The 23,781-nt window shown below is 40.4% G+C and overlaps 4 protein-coding genes across 4 annotated transcripts; 2 read left to right on the top strand and 2 right to left on the bottom strand.

The window, feature by feature from the left end:
* Positions 1-4,189: 4,189 nt before the first annotated feature.
* LOC306741387 (histone H4) lies at positions 4,190-4,501 on the bottom strand (the record flags this gene model as incomplete). Its single annotated transcript, XM_079223667.1, has 1 exon — positions 4,190-4,501. One exon carries the CDS (start codon positions 4,499-4,501, stop codon positions 4,190-4,192), a length of 312 nt encoding a protein of 103 aa, XP_079079793.1.
* A 3,056-nt stretch (positions 4,502-7,557) lies between these two features.
* Positions 7,558-7,935, bottom strand: LOC306741251 (histone H2B 1.2-like; the record flags this gene model as incomplete). The annotated part of the gene is made up of 1 exon (XM_079223512.1): positions 7,558-7,935. One exon carries the CDS (start codon positions 7,933-7,935, stop codon positions 7,558-7,560), a length of 378 nt encoding a protein of 125 aa, XP_079079638.1.
* Positions 7,936-10,220: 2,285 nt separating this feature from the next.
* LOC306741929 (histone H3.2) lies at positions 10,221-10,724 on the top strand (the record flags this gene model as incomplete). Its single annotated transcript, XM_079224265.1, has 1 exon — positions 10,221-10,724. The coding sequence occupies exon 1, from the start codon at positions 10,314-10,316 to the stop codon at positions 10,722-10,724; it is 411 nt and encodes a 136-aa protein (XP_079080391.1). The 5' UTR covers positions 10,221-10,313.
* Positions 10,725-13,078: 2,354 nt separating this feature from the next.
* Positions 13,079-20,542, top strand: psme3ip1 (proteasome activator subunit 3 interacting protein 1). The gene is made up of 8 exons (XM_079223535.1): positions 13,079-13,138; positions 14,330-14,464; positions 14,567-14,665; positions 15,457-15,579; positions 17,343-17,481; positions 18,203-18,288; positions 19,448-19,651; positions 20,166-20,542. The coding sequence occupies exons 2-8, from the start codon at positions 14,335-14,337 to the stop codon at positions 20,168-20,170; spliced, it is 786 nt and encodes a 261-aa protein (XP_079079661.1). The 5' UTR covers positions 13,079-13,138; positions 14,330-14,334; the 3' UTR covers positions 20,171-20,542.
* The last annotated feature ends 3,239 nt before the right edge of the window (positions 20,543-23,781 follow it).

Here is a 23,781-nt window from a genome sequence, read left to right as displayed (position 1 = left end):
TTGTGTTTTCTCTTCACTGATAAAAGACTAAAAACTACACGTGGAACAAGTACTGAAGGCTGGCGGTGAAGGCAGCCGATAGAGGAAATGTTTCTCTCCATCTTGAAGTCACGTAGAGCTCCGATGATCTCTGTATTTAGTTTGAGGAGCCTCCAAACCTCACCTACTCACCGCCGTGGAGAGCGCTGATCAGCGGCTTTTCCGACTCATTTCTCTCTTTAAATGATTTAAAATGTATCCGATCTCCATCAAAACACGTTTTCCAACTGGTCCACATGTTTGTTCAGGGTCTCGATGTAAAAACAACCGTCTGGTGTTGATCACTTCATAATAAACTGAAGTTATTCTGGGAGCAGCAAACACACTGATGATGGTCGAGGCTCATGGTGCAGTTCAGCCAGACTTCCTATCAGAGCTGCTTGATGTGAACATGTCCTCAGCTGATGAATACTTTTCATATGAATAGTTATTATAATATTGATACATATACCAGTGTTGAATATTAAAAGTGTCAAACAGCAGTTTTTGACAAAGGAACTTTTAAAATAATTGCAAACAGCTGATCAGTACACAGCAGAACTGACACCAATAGTCTTCAGTGGGTAGAGGAGGTTAAACCAATTAAAGTAGCAATATATTCAGATCAAACAGCTCCAGATGATCGTATAACTCAGGTTTATGTCATTATTGTCATTATTAAATGTACAAAAATTAGGAATAGATGCTTATTTCTGTTCCAATACCGATTCATGTTGGGATCGATGTGCATTAAACAAAAGTGATAATATTTTCGAGGGGGAAAATGTAAAATGACACAGCACCGTGAAATTAAAGATTGGCAGGAAATTGGGAATAAGGACACTGAGCAGAAATTTAGATTTAACTTTTTTTGGATTATGGTTTGGACATACAGGACTCAATGGCCCTTTATACACCATGAAGAAACAGACTGGAGAGCAGGTTGGAGATATGAGGGAGTGGAGCATCTAAAGACTGATAAGGAGACAAAGTACAGTATATATTTTTTTAATGAAACAGGTTAAATATACAGGATATAACTTATTTATAAAGTCATGCTATTTTAATTAAATTTTCATTAATATTCTTTATAATGAGAACAATAGCCTTGTCATAGAGACATTACACTCAGTACCGTACACAGCATGCACTTTTAAAGTTGATATGTATCCATTCAAATACAGAAGAAGATCAATTATTCTGTTGAGGTTCAGGTGAGGAAGGACTGTCATTTTGAAATGTATTGAAATATGTTAAACAATAACACACATTTTGTGTTTATTTATTGTATATTAACTTACAAAACTACATCAGCATGTTGATTTCCCAACAAGAGGAGACAACATTTTGGATCTGGTCTACACATCACACAAAGGAGCGTACAAGGCCTCTCCCCTCCCCCACATAGGACTCTCTGACCACATCACCGTCATGCTATTGCCAGCATACAGACCCAGGGTGAAAGTTTCCAGACCGGTTCTGAAGCAGGTCCGGGTGTGGCCGCAGGGGGGGGCCTCCTCCGCTCTCCAAGACTGCTTTGACTCAACAGACTGGGGAATGTTTAAGCAGGCAGCCACAAACAATAACCACACAGACATTGGGGAGTACACAGACACTGTTACTTCTTACATCAGTAAGTGCATTGATGATGTGACCCACGTAAAGACCATCACCACTCGGGCTAACCAGAAGCCGTGGCTGACAGGGGAAGTTCATCGGCTGCTGAGGGCCAGAAACAAGGCTTTCAGAGTTGGGGACAAAACGGACCTGAGAACAGCGAGAGCCAACCTGTCCCACGGGATCAGGAAAGCTAAACAAGACCACACAAATAAGATAACCCGTCACTCTCAAGACAGCAGAGCTTAAGGACGTCTTCACGGATGTCTTCAATACATCTCTGAGACAAGCTGTTGTTCCGCCATGCTTCAAGGCCACCACCATCATACCTGTGCCAAAGAAACCCACTCCGTCCTGCTTCAATGACTACCGTCCAGTGGCACTGACCCCCATGATCATGAAGTGCTTTGAACAACTAGTCATGTCACACATCAAATCCATTCTCCCCCCCCACCTTGGACCCTTTCCAGTTTGCATGCCGTGCCAAACGGTCCACGGAGGATGCAATCTGCTCCGCTCTCCACTCAGCCCTCACCCACCTGGACAAAAAAGACTCGTATGTGAGAATGCTGTTCATTGACTTTAGTTTTTACTTTAGTTTAGCATTCAACACCATCATCCCACAACAACTCGTCTGCAAACTTGACCAGCTGGGGCTCAACACCTCGCTGTGTAACTGGCTGCTGGACTTTCTCAGTGAGAGGCCACAAGCAGTACGCGTCGGCAACAACACCTCGAGCAGCATCACACTGAGTACAGGGGCCCCTCAGGGCTGTGTGCTCAGTCCTCTGCTCTTCACCTTGCTGACTCACGACTGCAGAACCAGCTACAGCACCAACCACATGGTCAAATTCGCAGACGCCACAACACTGATAGGTCTCATCACCAAGGATGACGAGACCCTCTACAGGAAGGAGGTCAACCTTCTGACCACGTGGTGCGGAGACAACAACCTCCTGCTAAACAGCAACAAGACCAAGGAGATTGTTGTTGACTTCCGGAAAGGCCACACTCAACACCCACCGCTGACCATCAACGGTGCGGACATTGAGCAGGTCGGCAGCACCAAATTCCTGGGGGTGGACATCAGCGAGGACCTCTCGTGGACAGCCAACACGACATCGCTAGCAAAGAAAGCCCAGAGGTTTCCTCCGCAAGCTGAGGAAAGCAGGAAGCCCCCCATCCATGATGTGCACCTTCTACCGTGGCACCATCGAGAGCATCCTGACCAACTGCATCACTGTGTGGGGCGGAAGCTGCACAGACTACAACAGGAAAGCCCTGCAGCGCATAGTGAATGCAGCTGAAAGGATCATCGGTGCCTCACTCCCCCCCCCTTCCCTCCCCGCAGGATATATACGACACCCGCCTCACCCGCAAGGTGACCTTGATTGTGAGCGACCCCTGTCACCCCTCACACGGTCTCTTCAGCCTCCTGCCCTCTGGTAGGAGATACCGGAGCCTCCGAGCTCGCACCACCAGGCTGTCAGGAAGCTGAACTCTCTCCCCACCATCCCACTCCGTCCTCTTCTCTAGACTCACATGTCTGGATGCTGCTAAAGAGTCACAGTCATTTATTTTAAAGTTAGTCCTTCACAGTCTAAACATTTTTTTGTAGTTCCTAATTTATGTTGTCTATGTTTTTTTTTTTTAAACTTTTAAACTGTTTTTTGCACTTTATTATTATTATTACATTGCACAATTCTCTATATGTTGGACAGAAGAGAAACATACTATCAATCTTCTGCACGTTTGCACATAATTGACAATAAAACTGACTGACTTTTTTGACAAACCCAAATGATTCACTTCAGAGCTTTGGACCCATTGAGTCACTACTTCTACCCTGGTTATGTCACTGGGAGGAAAGAGTCTCACTCTGGCCTTGCTCAATCACAAATCAATGTAATCCTAAATTTATGGTGGTGTATTATATTATATAATTAGCAACTATGAAATGATAGTGTCCAAAACTACCATCTAGTGCTCCTAAAAACATTGATTTGTGATGTGGCTGTATGAATTAAATCCATGTTATGAAACAGTTTCATAACAGTTAATTCAACTGAAATGAAAAGGTAAGGGATGGAAAGACCCCTGCAGACCCTCACACCCTGGAGACAAGCTGTTCCAACTCCTCCCCTCTGGGAGGCGCTACAGAGCTCTGTATGCCAACACCAGACAGGAACAGCTTCTTTCCTCTGGCCGTCACTCTAATGAATTAACCAGAATCTGCACTACTGAAGTCATTAATTTTCTCTTTATTAAATCTGTTGTCTTTAATGCATTTCTATATTATAGTGCACATGAATACAAGTAAAGAGCTAAATGAGACCAGAGTCAAAGTAGAAGATATGGATATACATTAACAACCTGAAGAAATCTAACTGTTGCGACAAAAAGCTACATTTGAAATGTACACTTTGTTATTGCACACACACTTTTATCGCTAGAGAATTTATTCAGTATTGTGATCCAGAACTCAGCTCTTTATATTGAGTAAGTGTGTGGTCCTTAAAAGGACCGTTGTTGTTTGATGTTGGTCAGTCAGAGTTTAACCCCCGAAGCCGTAGAGAGTGCGTCCCTGTCTCTTCAGAGCATACACCACATCCATGGCGGTCACCGTCTTCCTCTTGGCGTGCTCGGTGTAGGTGACGGCATCACGGATCACGTTCTCCAGGAAGACCTTCAGCACTCCGCGGGTCTCCTCGTAGATCAGACCGGAGATACGCTTCACTCCACCGCGGCGAGCCAGACGGCGGATAGCGGGCTTGGTGATTCCCTGGATGTTATCACGGAGGACTTTACGGTGACGCTTAGCGCCTCCTTTACCGAGTCCTTTTCCTCCTTTGCCTCTTCCGCTCATCTTCACTGCTCAAAGTAATTCAACGAAGTGGAGAACGAGGAGGAGTTCACGCATATTTACATGCTGTCTGAGGACGTGATAGAGGACATGAAGGCTGTTCTTCTTCGCTTCATGAAGGTTGACGATTAAACTCTTTGGTGCTTTAGCGCCACCTGCTGGACAACAGCATTAATCAGCAACGTGGTGTCTGACTTTTTTATTATAAACAAGAGAGTGAAACGTTTGGTAATCAATATTGTACTTAACATGTAAGTTACTAAAGTAAAGTATAAAGGACAATCATGATGTAGACAAGCCGATAATATGTTAATATTATATCTGTTGTACTACTTTATCAATTAATTCAATTCAAAGTGCTTTATTGGCATGAATGTTTAAAAAAGACAACATTACCAAAGCATTACGATAACATCAGTTATACGACCAATGCAGTTATACATTATTACTTTATCTCTCTCTCTTTATTAAATGATATGTCAACAATAATGCATAGCACAAACAAAAAATAAAACATTGTGGGACCTCAGTACAGAGACCAAAGACTCCCAGGGTAGAGGTCTGGAAGACTAAAGTCTATATAATGACTTTGGTTCTTTTTTTGAGTGCATGAATATCTCTTTAAAAAGTCCATACATGATTTATATCAGATTGGATGTTAAAGCAAAAGGCAATTGTCCTTGTTGTCTCTATATTTCTGTAGCAGCAGATGCTAAAATGTTTTATCATTCACCTGTAACACGTTTCAGTCAGGATCAAGCTGCTTCGGTGAACGAACGCTCTGACAGGAAGTATGTTTATGGAAATCAGCTTGCATAGACCCACCTGGGTCACAAAGGTTTTTAAACAGTATTTTATTGATCTATAGACCTCAGATAAACATTTATAATTCCACCAGGGCACCATTTGTATTTTTAATTTATTTTTGTGTAAATATTTCTTGGCAGAACCAGTCCAGTCCATGTTCAGATCACGGTCACGGTGGCAGCAGGTTCAGCAGGCCGACCCAGGCTTCCCTCTCACCCGCAACACTTTCCAGCTCATTCTGGGGGATCCCGAGTTGTTCCAAGGCCAGCCGGGAGATGTAATCCCTCCACCGTGTCCTTGGTCTTCCCCGGGGTCTCCTACCAGTTGGACGTGCCACAATTGACATATTTCGGGATGGTGGGGAAAAAAATAATAATTATATATATATATATATATATATAATTATATATATATATATATAATTATATATATATAATTATATATGTATATATATATATATATATATATATATATATACATAATTATATATATATATATATATACATAATTATATATATATATATATATATATATATATATATATATATATATATATATTTATATATATAATTATATATATATATACGTATATATATATATATATATATATATATATATATATATATACGTATATACATATACGTATATATATATATATATATATATATATATATATATATATATAATTATATATATACGTATATGTATATACGTATATATATATATATATATATATATATATATATATATATATATATATATATATATATACGTATATACATATACGTATATACATATACGTATATATATATATATATATATATATATATATATATACATACGTATATATATACGTATATATATATATATATATATATATATATATATATATATATATATATACGGCTGATCCGCGCTGAAACGGTCTCGTTAATTCTAGCCAGACGTCAGTCATCTGGATAAATATATACATATACGTATATATATAATTATATATATATATATATATATATATATATATATATATATTTATATATATAATTATATATATATATACGTATATATATACGTATATATATATATATATATATATATATATATATATATATATATATATATACGTATATACATATACGTATATATATATATATATATATATATATATATATATATATATATATATACATATATGTATATATATATATGTATATATATATATATATATATATATATATATATATATATATATATATATATATATATATACATATATATATATATATATATACGGCTGATCCGCGCTGAAACGGTCTCGTTAATTCTAGCCAGACGTCAGTCATCTGGATAAATGCGCGCGCCCGCTCCTCTTCAGAAGGGATAATAATCGAGCACTGACACCACGATGTTCTAACAGTACAATGGCAAATAAACTCAGAGGAACCTCTTTTTTATTATCTGCTGAGAAGCAGGAAATGATCATGAAGGCATATGAGGAAGTCAATACCGTAGTCATTCACAGCAAACGCATTGCGAATATTCCAACGTTTTTGCAACGTTGTTGCCGTGAACGCAACTTTAACTCCGCCCCCGCTGCGAGACACAAGCGTCGCAAATATATCAGACAAGTTAAATGCGTCAGTGTTGAGAAATGTATCGGCAAATGTTAAGTGCTTCATCACCCAAATCAATCAGATTATATTTACGAATTAATATATATTTATGAGGATATATGTACTGTATGCACATATTCAAACTCCTATATATCTATATAGATATATAGGAGTTTGAATATGTGCATGGGCGGATCAGTACGTATGCATTATTCATAATCAGAAATTAAATCAATTGAAGCAGTGAAAATACGTGTGTGATGCTCTGTATTCTTATCACGATCACCTTAATCATGTTCTACAATAATGATATGTATGGTGTACTAATAACACCGTCTTTTGTCCGGTGGGAGTGGCCATCTTATCCAGTGAATTTCAATGAGCCTGCCCAGGAGCAGGTTTACATTTTTGGCTGTGTTGCTATGGTGATTTATCTAAGCTTGCTTCGAGAAACCCTGACCTACGTCATCTTATCCTGGCAATTAGCCCGCTAACTCAGTAAGCCAGGTACGAGAAACTGGGCCCTGGACACCATGTGGTGTTTATAGTCAAGAGTGAATCAGTTTAAGAGAATTAGGAATTTGTCATTAGAAGAGGTGGGTGGCTCTTAAAAGAGCCGTTGTGTTGTTGTCTCCAGCAGGTCTACTTGGAGCTGGTGTACTTGGTCACGGCCTTGGTTCCCTCAGACACGGCGTGCTTCGCCAGCTCCCCGGGCAGCAGCAGGCGGACAGCGGTCTGGATCTCCCTGGAAGTGATGGTGGAGCGCTTGTTGTAGTGAGCCAGACGAGAGGCCTCACCGGCGATGCGCTCAAAGATGTCGCTCACGAAGCAGTTCATGATGCCCATGGCCTTGGACGAGATGCCGGTATCGGGGTGGACCTGCTTCATCACCTTGTACACGTAGATGGCGTAGCTCTCCTTCCTGGACTTACGCCTCTTCTTGCCGGTCTTGGCGGCGGTCTTAGAGACGGCTTTCTTGGAGCCCTTCTTGGGCGCTTTCACGGTGCTGGCGTCAGGCATGATTAGTAAACTGAGTTCACGGACCAAGGTAAGGGGCGACGCTTCAAAACGATCTATTTATATCCACTTGATGCAAATGAGGCTGTGCTGTTGCTCGCACAGGATTGGTTGTCTGCCTGGCGGGACTGCGCATGTGTCGCACAGACCGCTTCTAAGCAGAAGTAGCTGCTGTCTGCGTGACTTGATTCATGTCATTGATACAAACCAATAAAACAAACAGGTTCAAATGAATTCAGAAGGCGTTGGAAGTGATTCATCGACTGACAACAACAATTAACTGGATTTATGTGAATTCTGCCTTGTCTTGAGCTTTGCTGGAGCCTGAGGACACAGAATGTAATTGCCAACAACAGCTTCACCAGGATTGTTGTGCATATCACAAATAACAACCTTTAACTTGTTCTTACAATGTTTGCTTTTGAAATGTGTGTAGCACCCCGGGCTTAAATTAATTTCAAGGCAAAGTTATAATCTTGTTGCCTAATATTTAGCTGGATGCAGTTGCTTTTCAGGCCTGCTGCTCTTTGAAATGCAGTAATCAGAGTTCAATGTTGGTGTTGTATCTGTCATGTGAATGCAAATAAAAAATGAATCAAACGCTCCTTGAGTAGACATTATAAAGTAGCAGTAAACCAGTGTAAGACCAATATTGTATTATGCTATGGAGAGTTTCAAAATTATATTTCATTCTAATTCTTTAAGAGAATATTCAGTGATTATCGTCCTATTTTTGATTCTACATAAGTTAAAGGTTAATTATGTGAGCAGAGGCAGTGAGTCTTCCTGTAAGATAGGAACCCCTCAGATGATTGAGGCTTTAAAGAAAGAACTTCACAACAACAGCTGGATAAGGTGTTGATGATCCTAATCAGGCCTATGATGCATTTGTGTTCGCATTCTTGGAGTTATTCAATAAACATTGTCCTATTAGGAGCTGCTGGGTGAAGGAAAAACATGGATGACTAAAAGTATGCAAAGGAAATGAAGAAACATTTACTTCACAATAAATATGTATAACTTAGAACCAATGAAAGTGAAGCAAATTATAAGTTGTATAATAATTAACTGACTTCCATTATGAGATCATAAAGAATATTTTTACAAATATTTTACAAAATTATTATTATATGCAGACAATACAAACTTATTTTGCTCAGGAAAACGTTTAGAGGAACTTTTGTTTGCTCTTGAAAAGGAGCTAGAAATTAACAGATCTTGGCTTGATGTTAATACATTACTCTAAATATAAAGGCAACAAAATTTTTGTTTTTTGGAAATCAAATATATTTAGATGGGGATATTGTATAACAAATATGTGTTGATGCAATTGACATGGAGACAACATATTGATTATATTAATGGTAAAATGTCAAAGTCAATAGCAATACTGTAGAGATGTACAAACTTCTCAGGAAGTGCATATCCTGTATTTCTCATTTACTTCTTACACATCTTACTGTGTGGAGGTCAACCTATAAAACATTTATAAACTCAACAGTCGTTTTACACAAACAAGCTATACGTATCATAAATAAGGCTCAAATAAGATACTATGAGCACACAAATCCATTGTTTGTAAAATCTCATGAAATTTAATAATTTGGTATATAATACAATAATGCAAACAAGACACCAGACTGTGTACAAATACAGTACAATACACACGTGTGAATAGGATTTGAAAGATGTTTGTAAGTTTACTGGACAAAACCTAAAAAAAGGGATTAAAAGGTGTTGTATAAAGAGATTTATCTCTATTGTTCAATTATAGAACAACACCAACATTAATGTGTAACTCATTTTTGGTTTTCAAAATTATTGTTTATAAAGCTACTTTTAAAAGTTACAAGGTTATTTTTTCTTTTTATATCAAATTGTCTTGATCGTTACCTAATTGACAAGAATGTAGGACAGGAATATATAAGCATTTTGCTTCTGACTATGCCTTTTCAGTCATATCGATTGTAATTAGGCTTTACTCATTGTATTGTGTGTGATGACTGAATAAAACACTTCTACTATACTTTTATTAGATCAGCTCATAGTTGCTGACTTAAACCCTTGTAAAGCGTAACATAGGCCACTAATAAAAAGTCCTTTGTCTTTACACTTTTGCTCCAGTCCTTGTAGAGGAGCAGGAGCCGCCCACTCTGATATTTTGGCGGACATTTCGAAATAATTCTCCTCCAATGAGCAGCGAGACTCGGGCGGCGGGTCGCTGCTCGAGGCGGAGCTGAGCTCCAGGAGGAAACCCTCACCAATCAGGAGCCGGAGCTCTGAAGCCGCGTCATCGTTTCACAGCCGGTCCCACAGTTTAAGAGCAGCGCGTCTCCTCTCCGGCTGCATCTTCCTCCTGATCACAGAAACAAGAAGAAGTCATGGCAAGAACCAAGCAGACCGCTCGTAAGTCCACCGGAGGCAAAGCCCCCAGGAAGCAGCTGGCCACCAAGGCTGCCCGGAAGAGCGCCCCGGCCACCGGCGGCGTGAAGAAGCCTCACCGTTACAGGCCCGGTACCGTGGCCCTGAGGGAGATCCGTCGCTACCAGAAGTCCACGGAGCTGCTGATCCGCAAGCTGCCCTTCCAGCGTCTCGTGAGAGAAATCGCTCAGGACTTCAAGACCGACCTGCGCTTCCAGAGCTCCGCTGTTATGGCTCTGCAGGAGTCCAGCGAGGCTTACCTGGTCGGCCTGTTCGAGGACACCAACCTGTGCGCCATCCACGCCAAGAGGGTCACCATCATGCCCAAAGACATCCAGCTGGCCCGTCGCATCCGCGGAGAGCGAGCTTAAACCGTCTGCTCACCCACGACCCACAACGGCTCTTTTAAGAGCCACCTCACTCTCTGAAGAGCTCCTTCCTCACGCCATCTTTTACCGTAAATAGATCCGTAATATCCTACAAAATATAATTTGACGGCATAAAAACAGAAGCCATGTGTTTATAATCAGATTAAATGTAGTTCTCGCATTGTGTTTGTCATGTGGGGGAACACATGGCATATATTAAAGTTTATTCATCTGGAAATAATGGTTCGCTGACGTAGACAAATGTTTCCTTCGTCATTGCGACTTGTGTCCAGAGGCCCTCAGTCAGGATGCAGCCTCGTGGGTCTCAGCAGACACGAGGTTCATAGACCTCGTGTCCGTTTATGACGTAAAAGGGAAATCACCTGAAATATAGCCTGAAACTGCTTCAAAGATTAGAATAGTTTTTCTTCTCATAAATAATTGTTTTGTTTACTTTGATTTCATATTTTGTTGACTTCCCACAGACTAGAAATGCATTAAAACAACCCTTTGTAAATGCCCCCATTCAATCATTGATTATAACATGAAGATAAGTAAAATAATGAGTAGAGAAAACAAAGACTCTGTGACATGCCTACTCATTATATGAATACTTTGTCATATTCATGTTATGTTACGTTATTCATTCTGGTCACATGACAACTATTGCTTCTGTCCATCTGGGGAGAGTGAACCTCCTCTGTTTTCCCTGTGACAGGGTTTTTACTATCTTTATTTGGGGAGTTTTTCCTGATCCGATGTGAGGTCCTGGGACAGATGTTGTGTGTACAGATTGTAAAGCCCTCCAAGGCAAATTTGTGTGAGTTGGGGCTATACAAAATGAACTAAATTGAAATTATTACAACAGACAGAATACAAGTTATCTGCTGTTGTACTCTGAATACCTCCTTTCTCAATACTGTCTTTGAATACAGGTAGTACTACAGGTGCTATAGATGCAACACATATTTACCAGTTATTTACATGTGTACACACAAACATTATTTTTGTAGTATATATATATATATATATATATATATATATATATATATATATATATATATATATATATATATATATATATATATATAGCCAGTGAGAACCCATGCATTTAACTAAAGGCATAAAGGCCGACATGTAGCCTAACTCATGTTACGTGAAATCTATATTCAGTACGTTTTGCTGTTAGCTGGGTGAGATATGGATTCAAATATTTTGGGTTTCAGTTTCACTTGTCCAAATGCAGACATGACGTAGTTTTTATTTTTCAGCAAATATACACAATCCATAATTACAATGACATTGTTTTCATTCTGAACTGGCAAATGCTCAAACTGTCAACGCAATGGGCAAATGAGGAACATTCCCAACATGTCTTAATTCAGCTACAATACAATGACACAGGTCTTTCTGAAATAATGACCTTGTGTGTCTTGTGGTTCATTTTCTATTTATTTATTTATTATATATTACAGATCCTCATAACAATTTATGATCCTTGAATTAAAGATGACATTAGAAGTCTATCATGGGAATCTACATATCTCTTATGTGTCTCATTATGTAATTAAGTCCTTATCAAACTCTCTAATTTCCACAAATAGGTTTTATTTGCTTTGGCATTAATCTATGAATATACATTTGCACCTCACAACTTGGAACAATTGCAATATTCTAATCAAACAAATCCCCATTCCAAAGGGGTCTAATATTAGTGTCTTGATTATTATATTGTAATGGCCTTGTGATTTAAGAGTATCTTTCTGATCATGGGGACTGTCTGGTTTGCAAGATGTGTCTTTCTGGCAACAATGAATAATGATACTGAACACTGAGATGAAAAGACTTTTGAGGCCAGCTGTGTAGTATCATATTGGAATTGTGTTTTTCATATCTTATTAGGTGGAATCAATTTATTTTAGTTGGTTGAGCTGTTTTAGTTGTATTCTGTGAAATGTTTTTTTTAATCAACGTATTATTTATGTAAATTGCAACCTGAAACTGTCTCTCACTTATTCTGGACCTTGCAATGAATACATAAACTCAAAAATCCTTCATAGCTAATGATTTAATGCAAAACATGTACCATTTCCTTTTACATCATAAAGACAAGGCCTCTTATTTCATCAATTAACATGTATTGTCTTTTCTTTTTTTACCAAGAAAAACATAGTTTTCGTTGATTTTTTTAAAGCAAATTTACATTTACCTTTTATTTTGTATAGCAATTGTTTCCGTCGTCTTCACTCGATGGCACTGTTGCCTTTGTTTGCAGGCCTTTGCGTGTGATTTCAGCGGCAGAAAACGAGGTCGGAACCAAAGTCGCACGTTGAAAGAAAGCGCGACGGGGTGTTTTCACTGTGACACAAAACGTCATTGCTTTGGAGCAGTAACATCATATCAACTACACGATCTTGGTAAGTTCAAGTGCCACAGAAATGAACTCGCTCGGTAATAACTAGTCATAGGCGGATCCTGCGGCAGCAAGAAGCTCTGGTCTTACAGCGAGACGTCAGCGGGGACGTCCGCTCGCTCACACGGCGAAGAAGCTACCGCTAGCCGGGGAGGCGCAGCGCACACGGCCCCCTGCGCGGCCTCAGCTTCACCGCTCGAGCGCCTAACCTGAGCTAATGAGCCGGGCGGTTGTGTTGCAGATCGGTTGCTGCGTTGATTAGAAACCGTCGTGTCGTTCGCAGAGTGTGTCCTTAAAAGGATTCCTCGTGGTTGTCGCCGCCTCAGGTGAATCAACAGGCCCGCCGATCCAAACGCAACGCGTCGGCCCATTACGCGTTCCTCCCATTGAACACCCGTTGTGCCATTATTGTGTGTTTTCCTCCAGCAGTCGTCCTTGACGAAAGGTTCTTTAAAATATGCGAGCGTCTCAGTTACCTGTGATGATTAAAGATGACCACAGGGGGGAGCCAAAACACATGTTGACTCAAGTTTAGGCCACTATTGAAATAACGGAATAAAAAACACACATTTAATGTAGTCTGTGGTTATGCAGTTGGGTCATCACATTGCAGCAGTCTCTCACCGCGTAAAATATAAAACAAATAAATACCAACATACACCTCACCTCTATTTTCCACATCAATCACAGTTAGTCGCACCTTTACAGAAATCCAATACAAAAGCATATGAAGAAAGAATACATATGAATAAGAGTGAATATATACATATATTCACATATATAGTAGCATTATGCGATGGCCTTCTCCATAGGGGATTACACATGCATGTTTAAACTTCATTAGCTGCATTCATTCAACAGATGCATCACATCTCGGGCGGTTTTGGTTAATTCATATATGCAGGTTCTAGCGGCTATAGTGCAGTAGTCGAGATGTGGGTTTTGTTCAAAACTGCGTATTGATGGCTGATTTATTCATTTGCTGGAATACATAGAAAAATAATGAATCAATTGAATATTAATAATGTGTGCAGATCCCCAGAGTAAAACCATTGAAAACCACTGCCATTGACTTCTTCAACTAGAGTTCAACAGAAATCGACTGTGAGCCGTCTTGAGTTATACCCCCCAAAAAAGTGCATTGCAGCAGTTTTTTGGAGTCCCACATTAAGGTTTTTCTTTTTCTTTTGGTCAGTTGTAATGGAAGAGGGAGGGGCAACAACGGGCGTTGACCTCAGCAGGAAGTTTGTGTCGGAATCTGAGCTTGATGAGCTAAGGAAGAAGAGACAGGAGGAATGGGAGAAAGTCAGGAAACCCGACGACCCAGAGGGTAAGAAAAGCACACACACTGGCACACGTTTTCCAGACGCATCATAACTTCTAAATACACACCGCCGTGCATACATCCACATTTGTGTTCATTACTCCTCAGAGGCCCCCGAGGAGAAGTACGACCCACGTTCCCTCTTTGAGCGATTGCAGGAGCAGAAGGACAAGAAACAAGAGGAATATGACGAGCAATTTAAATTCAGTGAGTTTTGTCTCTCTGTCTTTCTTTGTTGTATCTGTTGATATGACTTTTACCGTCTTTTGTCATCGAGTTGTGAATTGAGGCTTCTACCGTGTATATAGCCAGTCGCTCTGTCCTGTAAAGATCCACCGTAAATACAAGGATTTATTTCCAGCCGTACCCGTTAGTACTTTTAAATGCTTAATGTCAAAGTTTCAGCCAGTTTGGATGTGTAGCTACTTAACTTTATACAATGTTCTCATATTTAAAGAGGAACTCCACCAATTTCTTACATTAAGATGTGTTTAATCTTCACAGTTACCAGCATCAGCCTGCAGAAACAACAGTAAAATGTCTCAAGGGAGCTTTCTGGTCTGGCAAACTTAACATGATGATGTCATTATGTACTTTTACTGAAATAGGATTTTAAATGAAGGACCCTCAAATGGAGTATTTTTATATAGCCTTAATGGTACTCTAATGTTACTGTGAGGCACTTTAAAGTACCAGTAAGACTATAGTATACATCATAAATAATACTTTAAATACTGATGTGTGTGTGTGTGTGTGTGTATATATGTATATATATATATATATATATATATATATATATATACCCATACCCCATGTAAATACACCAGGCCGTCAGTGAGAAGACGGGCTATTTCTATATGGTTATTCTTGTCATTTTTGCCACCGTGGTTCCGTGAGAAATCAGGCGAAAATCCTGCAGGTTCACCAGAAACCACTTCTGAAAAATGCAATCAATGTACGGCCATGTGTTGAGAGCATGTTTGTTTCCATGGTGACAGGCAACATGGTGAGGGGATTGGACGAGGAGGAGTCCAGCTTCCTGGACGAGGTCTCCCGGCAACAGTGCCTGGTGGAGAAGCAACGCAGAGATGAGGAGAAACAGGAACTGTTGGAATACAGAATATCCTTTTTTTTTTTTTTTAACGTGTTTTGGTTTCTAAAAATAACATTTTAAATGAGCTAGTATCACTTTTGGGATTATATTAATCTGTTATCCCCCTTTTCTGTGAACGATAACAAACTTTTCAGGTTTAAAATAAGCACCGAGATGTAGTTGAAGTCACAGTGTGTCTATTTTATTTGGTTCATGAAATGAGAATTGGTGAAGAGTGTCAATATACTTCATTAGTCTTGAGCACGATCTGCAATATATCAAAACGAGTACAAATTCAAACAAAACATTAAACACTCACACGGCCTTCAGAGCAAAGAGTTAATACAAAAAAATAAAAAGATGTATCAACTACATCCCTTTTTTAAAAAGCCAACGCCAACTTTCCTAAACCTCATACACATTTTATATCTCATGCAAAAGTGAACTTATTTAAGTAAGTTTAGTATTTTTCAACCTGGACAAGACTGCAAAATTATGCCATTACCTCAGAATCTGAATGCCTGGGGTCCGGTATTTGGCGTCCTGGTAAAGAGACGTTGGGCTGTGTGCGGCTCCTGAAATAGTTTTGGCTTTCTGTGTCAGCCACTCGGAAAGTTTATCTTTCATGATTGAAATGTGTTCGCTGAACGAAGGACTCATCAGTGCTCTCTGGTGGACAAACGATGTAATTGCGACACTGTTTCTAAATGATTGAATTTTTAGTTTGGCATTTCTGTACTTGTATATATTGTTAATTGTAAACGGACATACTTATATCTGTATGTCTGCAATAAGCTAATACCAAGAAATATATCGGCCTGGCGGGCTTCTTAACAGCGCCTCCTAAGCTATGATTGGCTGACAGTTTCTCCAACTGGAGAAAGCAGCTATATGAGTGGGCACAATTGCTGAACAAATCTTGGATGTGGGCAGCGGGTCACAGGTCAGGAACCAGCCTATTTTGTTTGCCTAATCCCATCTGGATCATTCCGCTGCATTACATAACCTCAAATTTTAACCCGTGAAAGAAGCAAGAGAATAGTGTACGTATGTACTTCGGTCAGACCACCGAATTCATGGACAGAGCTCCTGTGATGCCTACATGAGTGTGAACGCCACACTGTGTGAAATTGGTTGTTGGTCTCAGCTTTTCTTCTGTTCCTCTCTGTAAACTCTCACTTTTGTCTTTGCGGACAGACAGGTTTGTGACAGACAGGTTTGTCTGCAGATGAAGTACAGAATGGGTTGTCGTGGAAACTGTATCATAGGCTGGTAACTACGGTGACCATTTAAAGCTGTTGCTGTGAACACAAAATACGTGAACACAGACACACACACACACACACACAGGTGCAAACCTTAGTTAATGCAGTGAAAACTCCCGACTGTCTGGATGTACCTCATCTGTAGCGTTCATCTGACACTGTTTTACACCCTGTGTGTTTTCTCTTCGTGTGTTTCTCTGTCCACTTCCCTCCGTCTTTGCATCTCGACCCAATTTCATGTCTCCTGAGCTCTGTCCATCTCCTGGTGTACTTTTTGGCTTCATATCTGTGTCACCTCTCTCTGCTTCTCTGCATGAGTGCTTTTTTTAGCCTCTCAGAACTGTGTCACTTTTTCTAGCACTCTGGTGGAGAGACATAATGCCTCCCCAAAGGGGAAGAGAACTAACTAGTGTAATGGACTGCTGCTGAAAGGGATAGTTTGCTTCTGCTTGCCCCGCAGCTACACTCTTTGTTCCCTCCACAATGACCCATTATGGCTTATTCACTTTAACGTTGTACTGCCACAGCGCTGTGGTGAAGCAAGCGGCCACGGAAAGCCGCCGAGAGCCCGAAAAGAAGGCGGCACCGAAACACTCGGGGGTGGAGCAAAAGACCAGCCATCTGTCTCAGGCCCATTTATTGGCTGGAGCCGTCAAGAGACGCAGGTAGGCACACAGATACATATCATTTTTAAATTTAGCTGACTTTGTTTTGGAATGGGGTCAGCAGAACAAGCTGTCAATGCAGCACTGGCCTGATAACAATAATGTGTTAGACAGCAGTTGCCTACTTGCATATCCAGAAGACACAAAGCAACATTATCATTCATTTGAAGTTGTCTGTTGCGGCAAATTGAACTATCTGAACTCCACAAAAAGGCATAAGTATAGGTTGTAAAAATGTAAATGGTTCAATATGTACAGCATGTGTTTGTATTTCTACTTCCAGTCATGATTTGGCGGTTTCTATAGACGTGCAGGACTTGTGTATTTCATCTTAAAAGTTAGGCCGCAGTGAGTAAAATGCGACGTAGAATCCCCGGAAACTGCTTTGGATTCAAAGGGCGGAGTCCAACTGTCGCTCTCCTTTTAGTTCTGTTTTAATCTTCACCAACTCCTGATAGAAATACACTTCTATCCACTATGTATGTTCTCATACACTGTCCGGTACCATTGCTGATGAAAGTGGGTGATTTAAATGTAAACTCAAAGTCTGCTTACTTAAGTATTCCTGAAGCTTTCAGACGCATCCCCGGTCCACCTGCAGACAGCTTGAGGAATGATTAAGTTGTGCGGTTGGTGATTCTGCCATCAGACCTGTTGTTACTGTGACAATCTTGATTTGAGCAGACTTAAATCTTGAGTCTCTCTTTGTTCTGTGACCCAGTTCCTCCCAGTCCTCGGACAGCAGCAAGAAACAGAAGGTGGAAATCTCCACAACAGCAACGACGGGAAATGGAGACAAACACACAGGTGGGTGGCAGCCTGAGGCTTAAAAGGTAGGAATGTCCGACATATTTAGTTTTGCACTTCTTTGACGCTTTCTGGAATTGCTTAATGAACAACAGTATCGGACTAGTCGGCAACCTCAGGTTCTGACGAGTGAAGACAATGTGGAAACGTCTTAAACTGAGTCTGAGAAAATGACCCTACTTCTCTAAACCCCTAAAACCACATCGATGAGGCCCGGACTTAACGGTTCTGCTATCGGTACTTTAAAAATGACGGAGTGAGATCTCCGTGGAAAAAAAGCAGCTTCTCTAACCTCCTCCACGTCTTCGGCTCATGAGACACGTCATGGCAGAGAAAACTAAAAGATCGGAAGTGTAGCTACAGAGATGGCTAGTAGATGCTGAGAACTCTCGTTGTCACAAACACAATACAACCCTCACAAGTAGGAGAGGTAAAACCAGCAAGTTATCGCAACATTTGGCGAACAAGCAGAACAGAAAAATCAAAACTGAGCAGATTCATAACTTGTTGTACTGCTGCTCAAGAAAGATTATTTGTTTACTAATAATAATAAAGCAATGTTGATTCCTTTCTAAATTATTTGGCTTTTGTTTCTTCTCACAAAATAATCAAAAAGAACCAATAAGAGTGTTGATTAGGAGCCGATGAGCAGTATCGATGAGAGTACTAATATTTATAAAATCCTTACGATACCCATCCTTCTTTCTCAGTTGATTTATTATATATTATTCAGTAAACATGACTTAATGGTCAAGGTTTTTTCAATATAACATGATGTTCATTTAGTAAATGATGGTCTACCAGTTTATGTATGTCTCTAATCGGACTCATGAAGTCAGTGGAATTGTTCACAAACAGCTGATTTCATCGCTTCACAACCAGTTCCATCCATCTTGTATCTTGTGTCTAAACTGTCTACCAGGTTGTTTTAGGAAATCGGATTATATAATCAGTGTGTCTTATTTTTAGTAGTTTTATAGTAATAAAAAAAATAGCCCATCACACAGTTGTTAAAAACATGTCTACTATGTTTTTCCAGTTCTCTTGGTCCTTGGTTACATAATTCAGATTCCAAATGACCTTTAAAAAAAAAAAATATTAACTCATGGGCAGTTTGCATGTGCAGGCTCTGGATCTGACTGTATGTTGTGCTGTTCAGAACAGGAGGATGGAGCAGGGGCAGCAGGCGGAGCTAAAGATCAACAAACAGTCCCCGGCCTGACGGCGAAGACCCCCTCGGCTCCCCCGAGCTCCGGTCAAGGCGTGTTACACCTGCCGTCGGCCGCCGTGTGTGTGGGGGTTTTACCGGGACTCTGGGTTTATTCCGGCAGCAGCGACTCTGACAGCAGCTCGGACAGCGAAGGTAGCGTGGACGCAATCATGTTGCCGTACCCCCGGCACAGCAGGGCCTACAGATAGACTGACTGACAGACACACACACACACACACACACACACACACACACACACACACACACACACAAAAACACACACACACACAAAGTAAGTCTGTATAGCTTTAGAATGGCTAGCAAATAGTCAGAAAAGGTATCTACACACATAGACAGATTTAAAGGGCAAACACACACACACACACACACACACACACACACACACACTGATATAAAAGTACCTGCAGGCCACACAAGTTCATATCATGTTAGAGTCATACACTAGCAACATGGACACACCGAGCAGACGTTATTAGTCTACGGTTCGTTTTCACAGCTGAGTTGTTGTTTATGTTCATAAATGGTAACATTGAGATCAGTTTAAACTCTACTCAACTTAATATTTGTATCTAATTGTTGTTTTTGCTATTGTGGCACTCAAACATGACCCCTCCACCCTTCCTTCCCTCAATCACATCTCACACAGTTTAAGCCGAGCGACCAATCCCGCACTGACTACCCCGACGACATCCTGCCCCCCTACACCCAACCCTACTCCCAACCCGAGCCACAGCGACTGCAGGCTGTGCTGTTGGCTGAGGGAACAGTGATTGACAGCTGTGGAGCACGAAGAGACTACTTTAGACTGCGTCAAATGACTTCACACCTTTTAGCGATCTACGGCAAAGGAGAGAGCCGAGGAAGGACACGCTTCGCTCTCTGTTCGGGTTGAATGCAAAGTCTGAATGGTCTGAAAACAAAAAATATCTTTTTATTTGTATGTGTAATGTTTTTTTTTTTTTGTGTGTGTCATCAGTAGTTTGTTTTTAAAGTCGCGTTGTGCTGGAAAGATGCTGGACTTTTGGCCGGTGTCTCAGACGTTGGAGCTTTGTTTTGTTGGTCAAAGTCTGAGCAGCGTGAAATAAAGAGCTGTCCCTTGTGCTGTGTGTTTGCTCTGTTTATTCCTGTGTGTGTGAGAGAGAGATAGAGAATCAAATAGCTTGTACAAGCTAGTGGGGAAACATTTATTTTACCCATTATGGACTGGATGCTGCATGAATTCAGCCTTTCTTTGTGTAGTACTCACGAGGAACCACTTTCCTTTAGTCTGTATATCTCACACCTCATCACAGGTATCGCATGTGGACATGAATTATGATTTAACGAGCACCAAGAAATGACTCAAAGTTGTTTCATTTGAATGGATGGAGGCATGAGGAGGTAAAAGTATGCAGTGTTTCGCTAGAAGAAAAAAAAAAAATTAACCAGGCAACAACAAATTAAGTAGTTTTACCAGGTTTGAAAGATGAAAAGATATGCAAGATGAAATGTAAAATGACCTGTCTATGCTCTCACTGATAAGAAAGACGTGGATGGCTACCGCTAGGTTGGTGGGGTTTAGAGCCAGACCTACGTGGGTCACACATTTTAAGTGTAAAATTGGACTCGGTTGAGATTGATTTGGGTAATTTGATTTGTGGGATGTTTATTCAGTCCTCATTAAAACCGTAGCAGGGGGAAATTTGCATCTGAAGCCGAGTTCAGTAGCTGATTGAGATAGAAAGCCAGGGTGGCATTCAAGGTACGATCTCAAAACTATACTGAAGTCTGTCGGTGTCAATGTTTGTCATCATCTTTAGTGGAGAAAAGGTGCTTTATGAGAGCGATGAGCCTTTGGTAAACACGGCGATGGTGAGACTGGTGTTCAAGGCCAGTAACGAGCGTTTCAGTTTGTCTGAGGACCGTTCACTGACATCAAGAGAGCCGTGGGTTGCTCGCTTTAACCGACAGATGAAGCTCAGTATCACTGGTGTAGCTGTGAAAAGTGTTGCTATGACGACAAATATTATTACCAACTTGCACAAAGAAAATGAGTCCAGGATTTGTGTTTTGAAGTGTACCAAACAAATGTTTTACAACCAAATTAATATCCGTCTGGCAATTATTACAGTGTGTTCAGGCTGGTCTGTTTCTCTACATCCATGTATTTACTTATTAACGGGGGGCAGCAACACACTGTACATTATTTATAGTTACATAATTTATTCAGAGTAATAAACAAATGCAAAATAAACAACTTTAAATATTCTGATATGAATAAATAGTTAAACATGTTGCTTCTCTTTGTGGTTGTTCTGCGTCTCTTTCTGAAGCAAGGCCAGTTTATTTATACAGCACGTTTCAGCAACAAAGGGATTCACAGAGCGTTACGTAAAACATGAAGAAGAAGTGCAAAAGAAACGGACCACAAAACACTTTGGACCACGAGGAAATTGCCCCCGCTCAAGCTACACGGCAGGAACAGCTGCCCCATGAACCTTCTTTATAAAGAGGTGTTGTAAGAGGAGAGAACCTGGAGATACACAACAGGTTTCTTGTGAATCATGAGGTCAGTCAGAGGCTAGACGGCCAAGCAAACAAAGTCAATGTTAACTTACACTAACGTCTTTGACTGGGGAGAATAAAACACCACCCATCGATCCAATTCACTTGAATTTAAATCTTATTGTGAGAAGGAACATGGCATGTTATACAGCCTTTGTTACTTGTTGTACTCTTATCCTTAATACAAATGGAAGACAACCTCTCTGCATTAAAGAGCAGGCTCAAGACTTCTTTCTTCGATAGTTCTTGTGGTTAGATATGTAGCTCACGGCCTCAAATGCAGGGGGACTTTATGATTCTCGCTCCGTGTCCCATTAACGCATGTACTAACCTGGCTTCGTGCTCGCTCACCTCGTGTGTCGTACCTGCTGCCGTGGTCCTGCCTGACACCCACAATTTGATTACGCTGTTTTAATCTATACGAATATCATATCCTGGAAGAGGGAGCCCTCTTTAATTGTTCTCCCTGATGTATCTTCCTTTCTTTCTTTTCCGATCATTATTGTTTTAGGGATGCTATGAGTTTTTCCTTCATCGATGTGAGGATCTAAAGACGGAGGACGTCGTATGTTGTAGAGATTGTAAGGCCTCCTGAGGCAAATGTATGATTTGTGATAATGGTCCATACAAATAAAATGTATTTGAATTCAATCGCATGGAATGATGTCTGAATGTCCATGTCTATTACGGACCATATCCTATGATTATTACTACATATGGGGAAGTTCATGATGGTCATGAATGAAATGACAAAGATACGCAGGACATGGACAAACCTGAAGACCAGTAAACGCCCCACCAGCAACCATCTATTATATACAGTAAAACACGTGAAAAAATAAGTAAAGTCAACAGAAATTTGTTACATTAAATTAAGTTGAACCATGCTGCACACATTCAAACTAAACATTAATTTCTATTTATTTTGTAGCTCAGTTATTAATAATTGAAGTACACATAAGCTTGGATGAAAGTGTGTTTTTAGGAAACTAAATTAATTATTCATGTGACATTGGGATCTGGCATCTGCACAAATGTTTTTAAATAATAGTCAGTCTTTGTATCAAATTAAAAACAGAATTTTAACTATGTTCCTGTCAGATACAGTGGTGGAATTACTCAATCAATCAGCCATTTATCTGTTTTGTAAACAATCAGTCACAAAATATGTTGTCCCTGGAGTGATAGAGGATCTTACTAAAGAGATGTGTGTGTGACTTTGTTTTGATAGTCTTTGTTTGATAGTTTTTTATTCTGTTGCATTGGCACACACCTCTCCAATATGTGTAATTGTGGCACAGCTGGTACCTAATCACAAGTGGTCCTTGAGCATGCAGCCATAACTGGAAACCCAAAATATGATGCAGTCTGCTGCTGCGGAATGCAAGATTAGAGATGGACAACACGGAGGCCCGCACTCACTATTATGCTATAAACTAAATATCTTCATGCAATAATTAGGTAAACGAATCATATGCGTTCCCATGGCTGACTGTACCCTCCCACAACAAGTGGAAAAGCTGCAAATAGACACAAAATGAACAACCAGCATCATGTTGAACCACATGAGCCAAATGCCTTACCACAGCGTGAAGCTACTCAGTGAGATACATCGTGATGAGGGAAACAAGACCACACACTAAGGGCCGTGCCCTCTTCACCAGATGATTATACACAGATTTAAGCTTTGAGGCAAGTAGCCCACCACTGCAGTCAGC

This window comes from Taurulus bubalis, assembly GCF_910589615.1.
Source record: "Taurulus bubalis genome assembly, chromosome: 9".
Taxonomy (NCBI): Eukaryota; Metazoa; Chordata; class Actinopteri; order Perciformes; family Cottidae; genus Taurulus; species Taurulus bubalis.
Note: the sequence above shows the minus strand (reverse complement) of the source record. Positions and strands in the feature narration are given on the sequence as shown.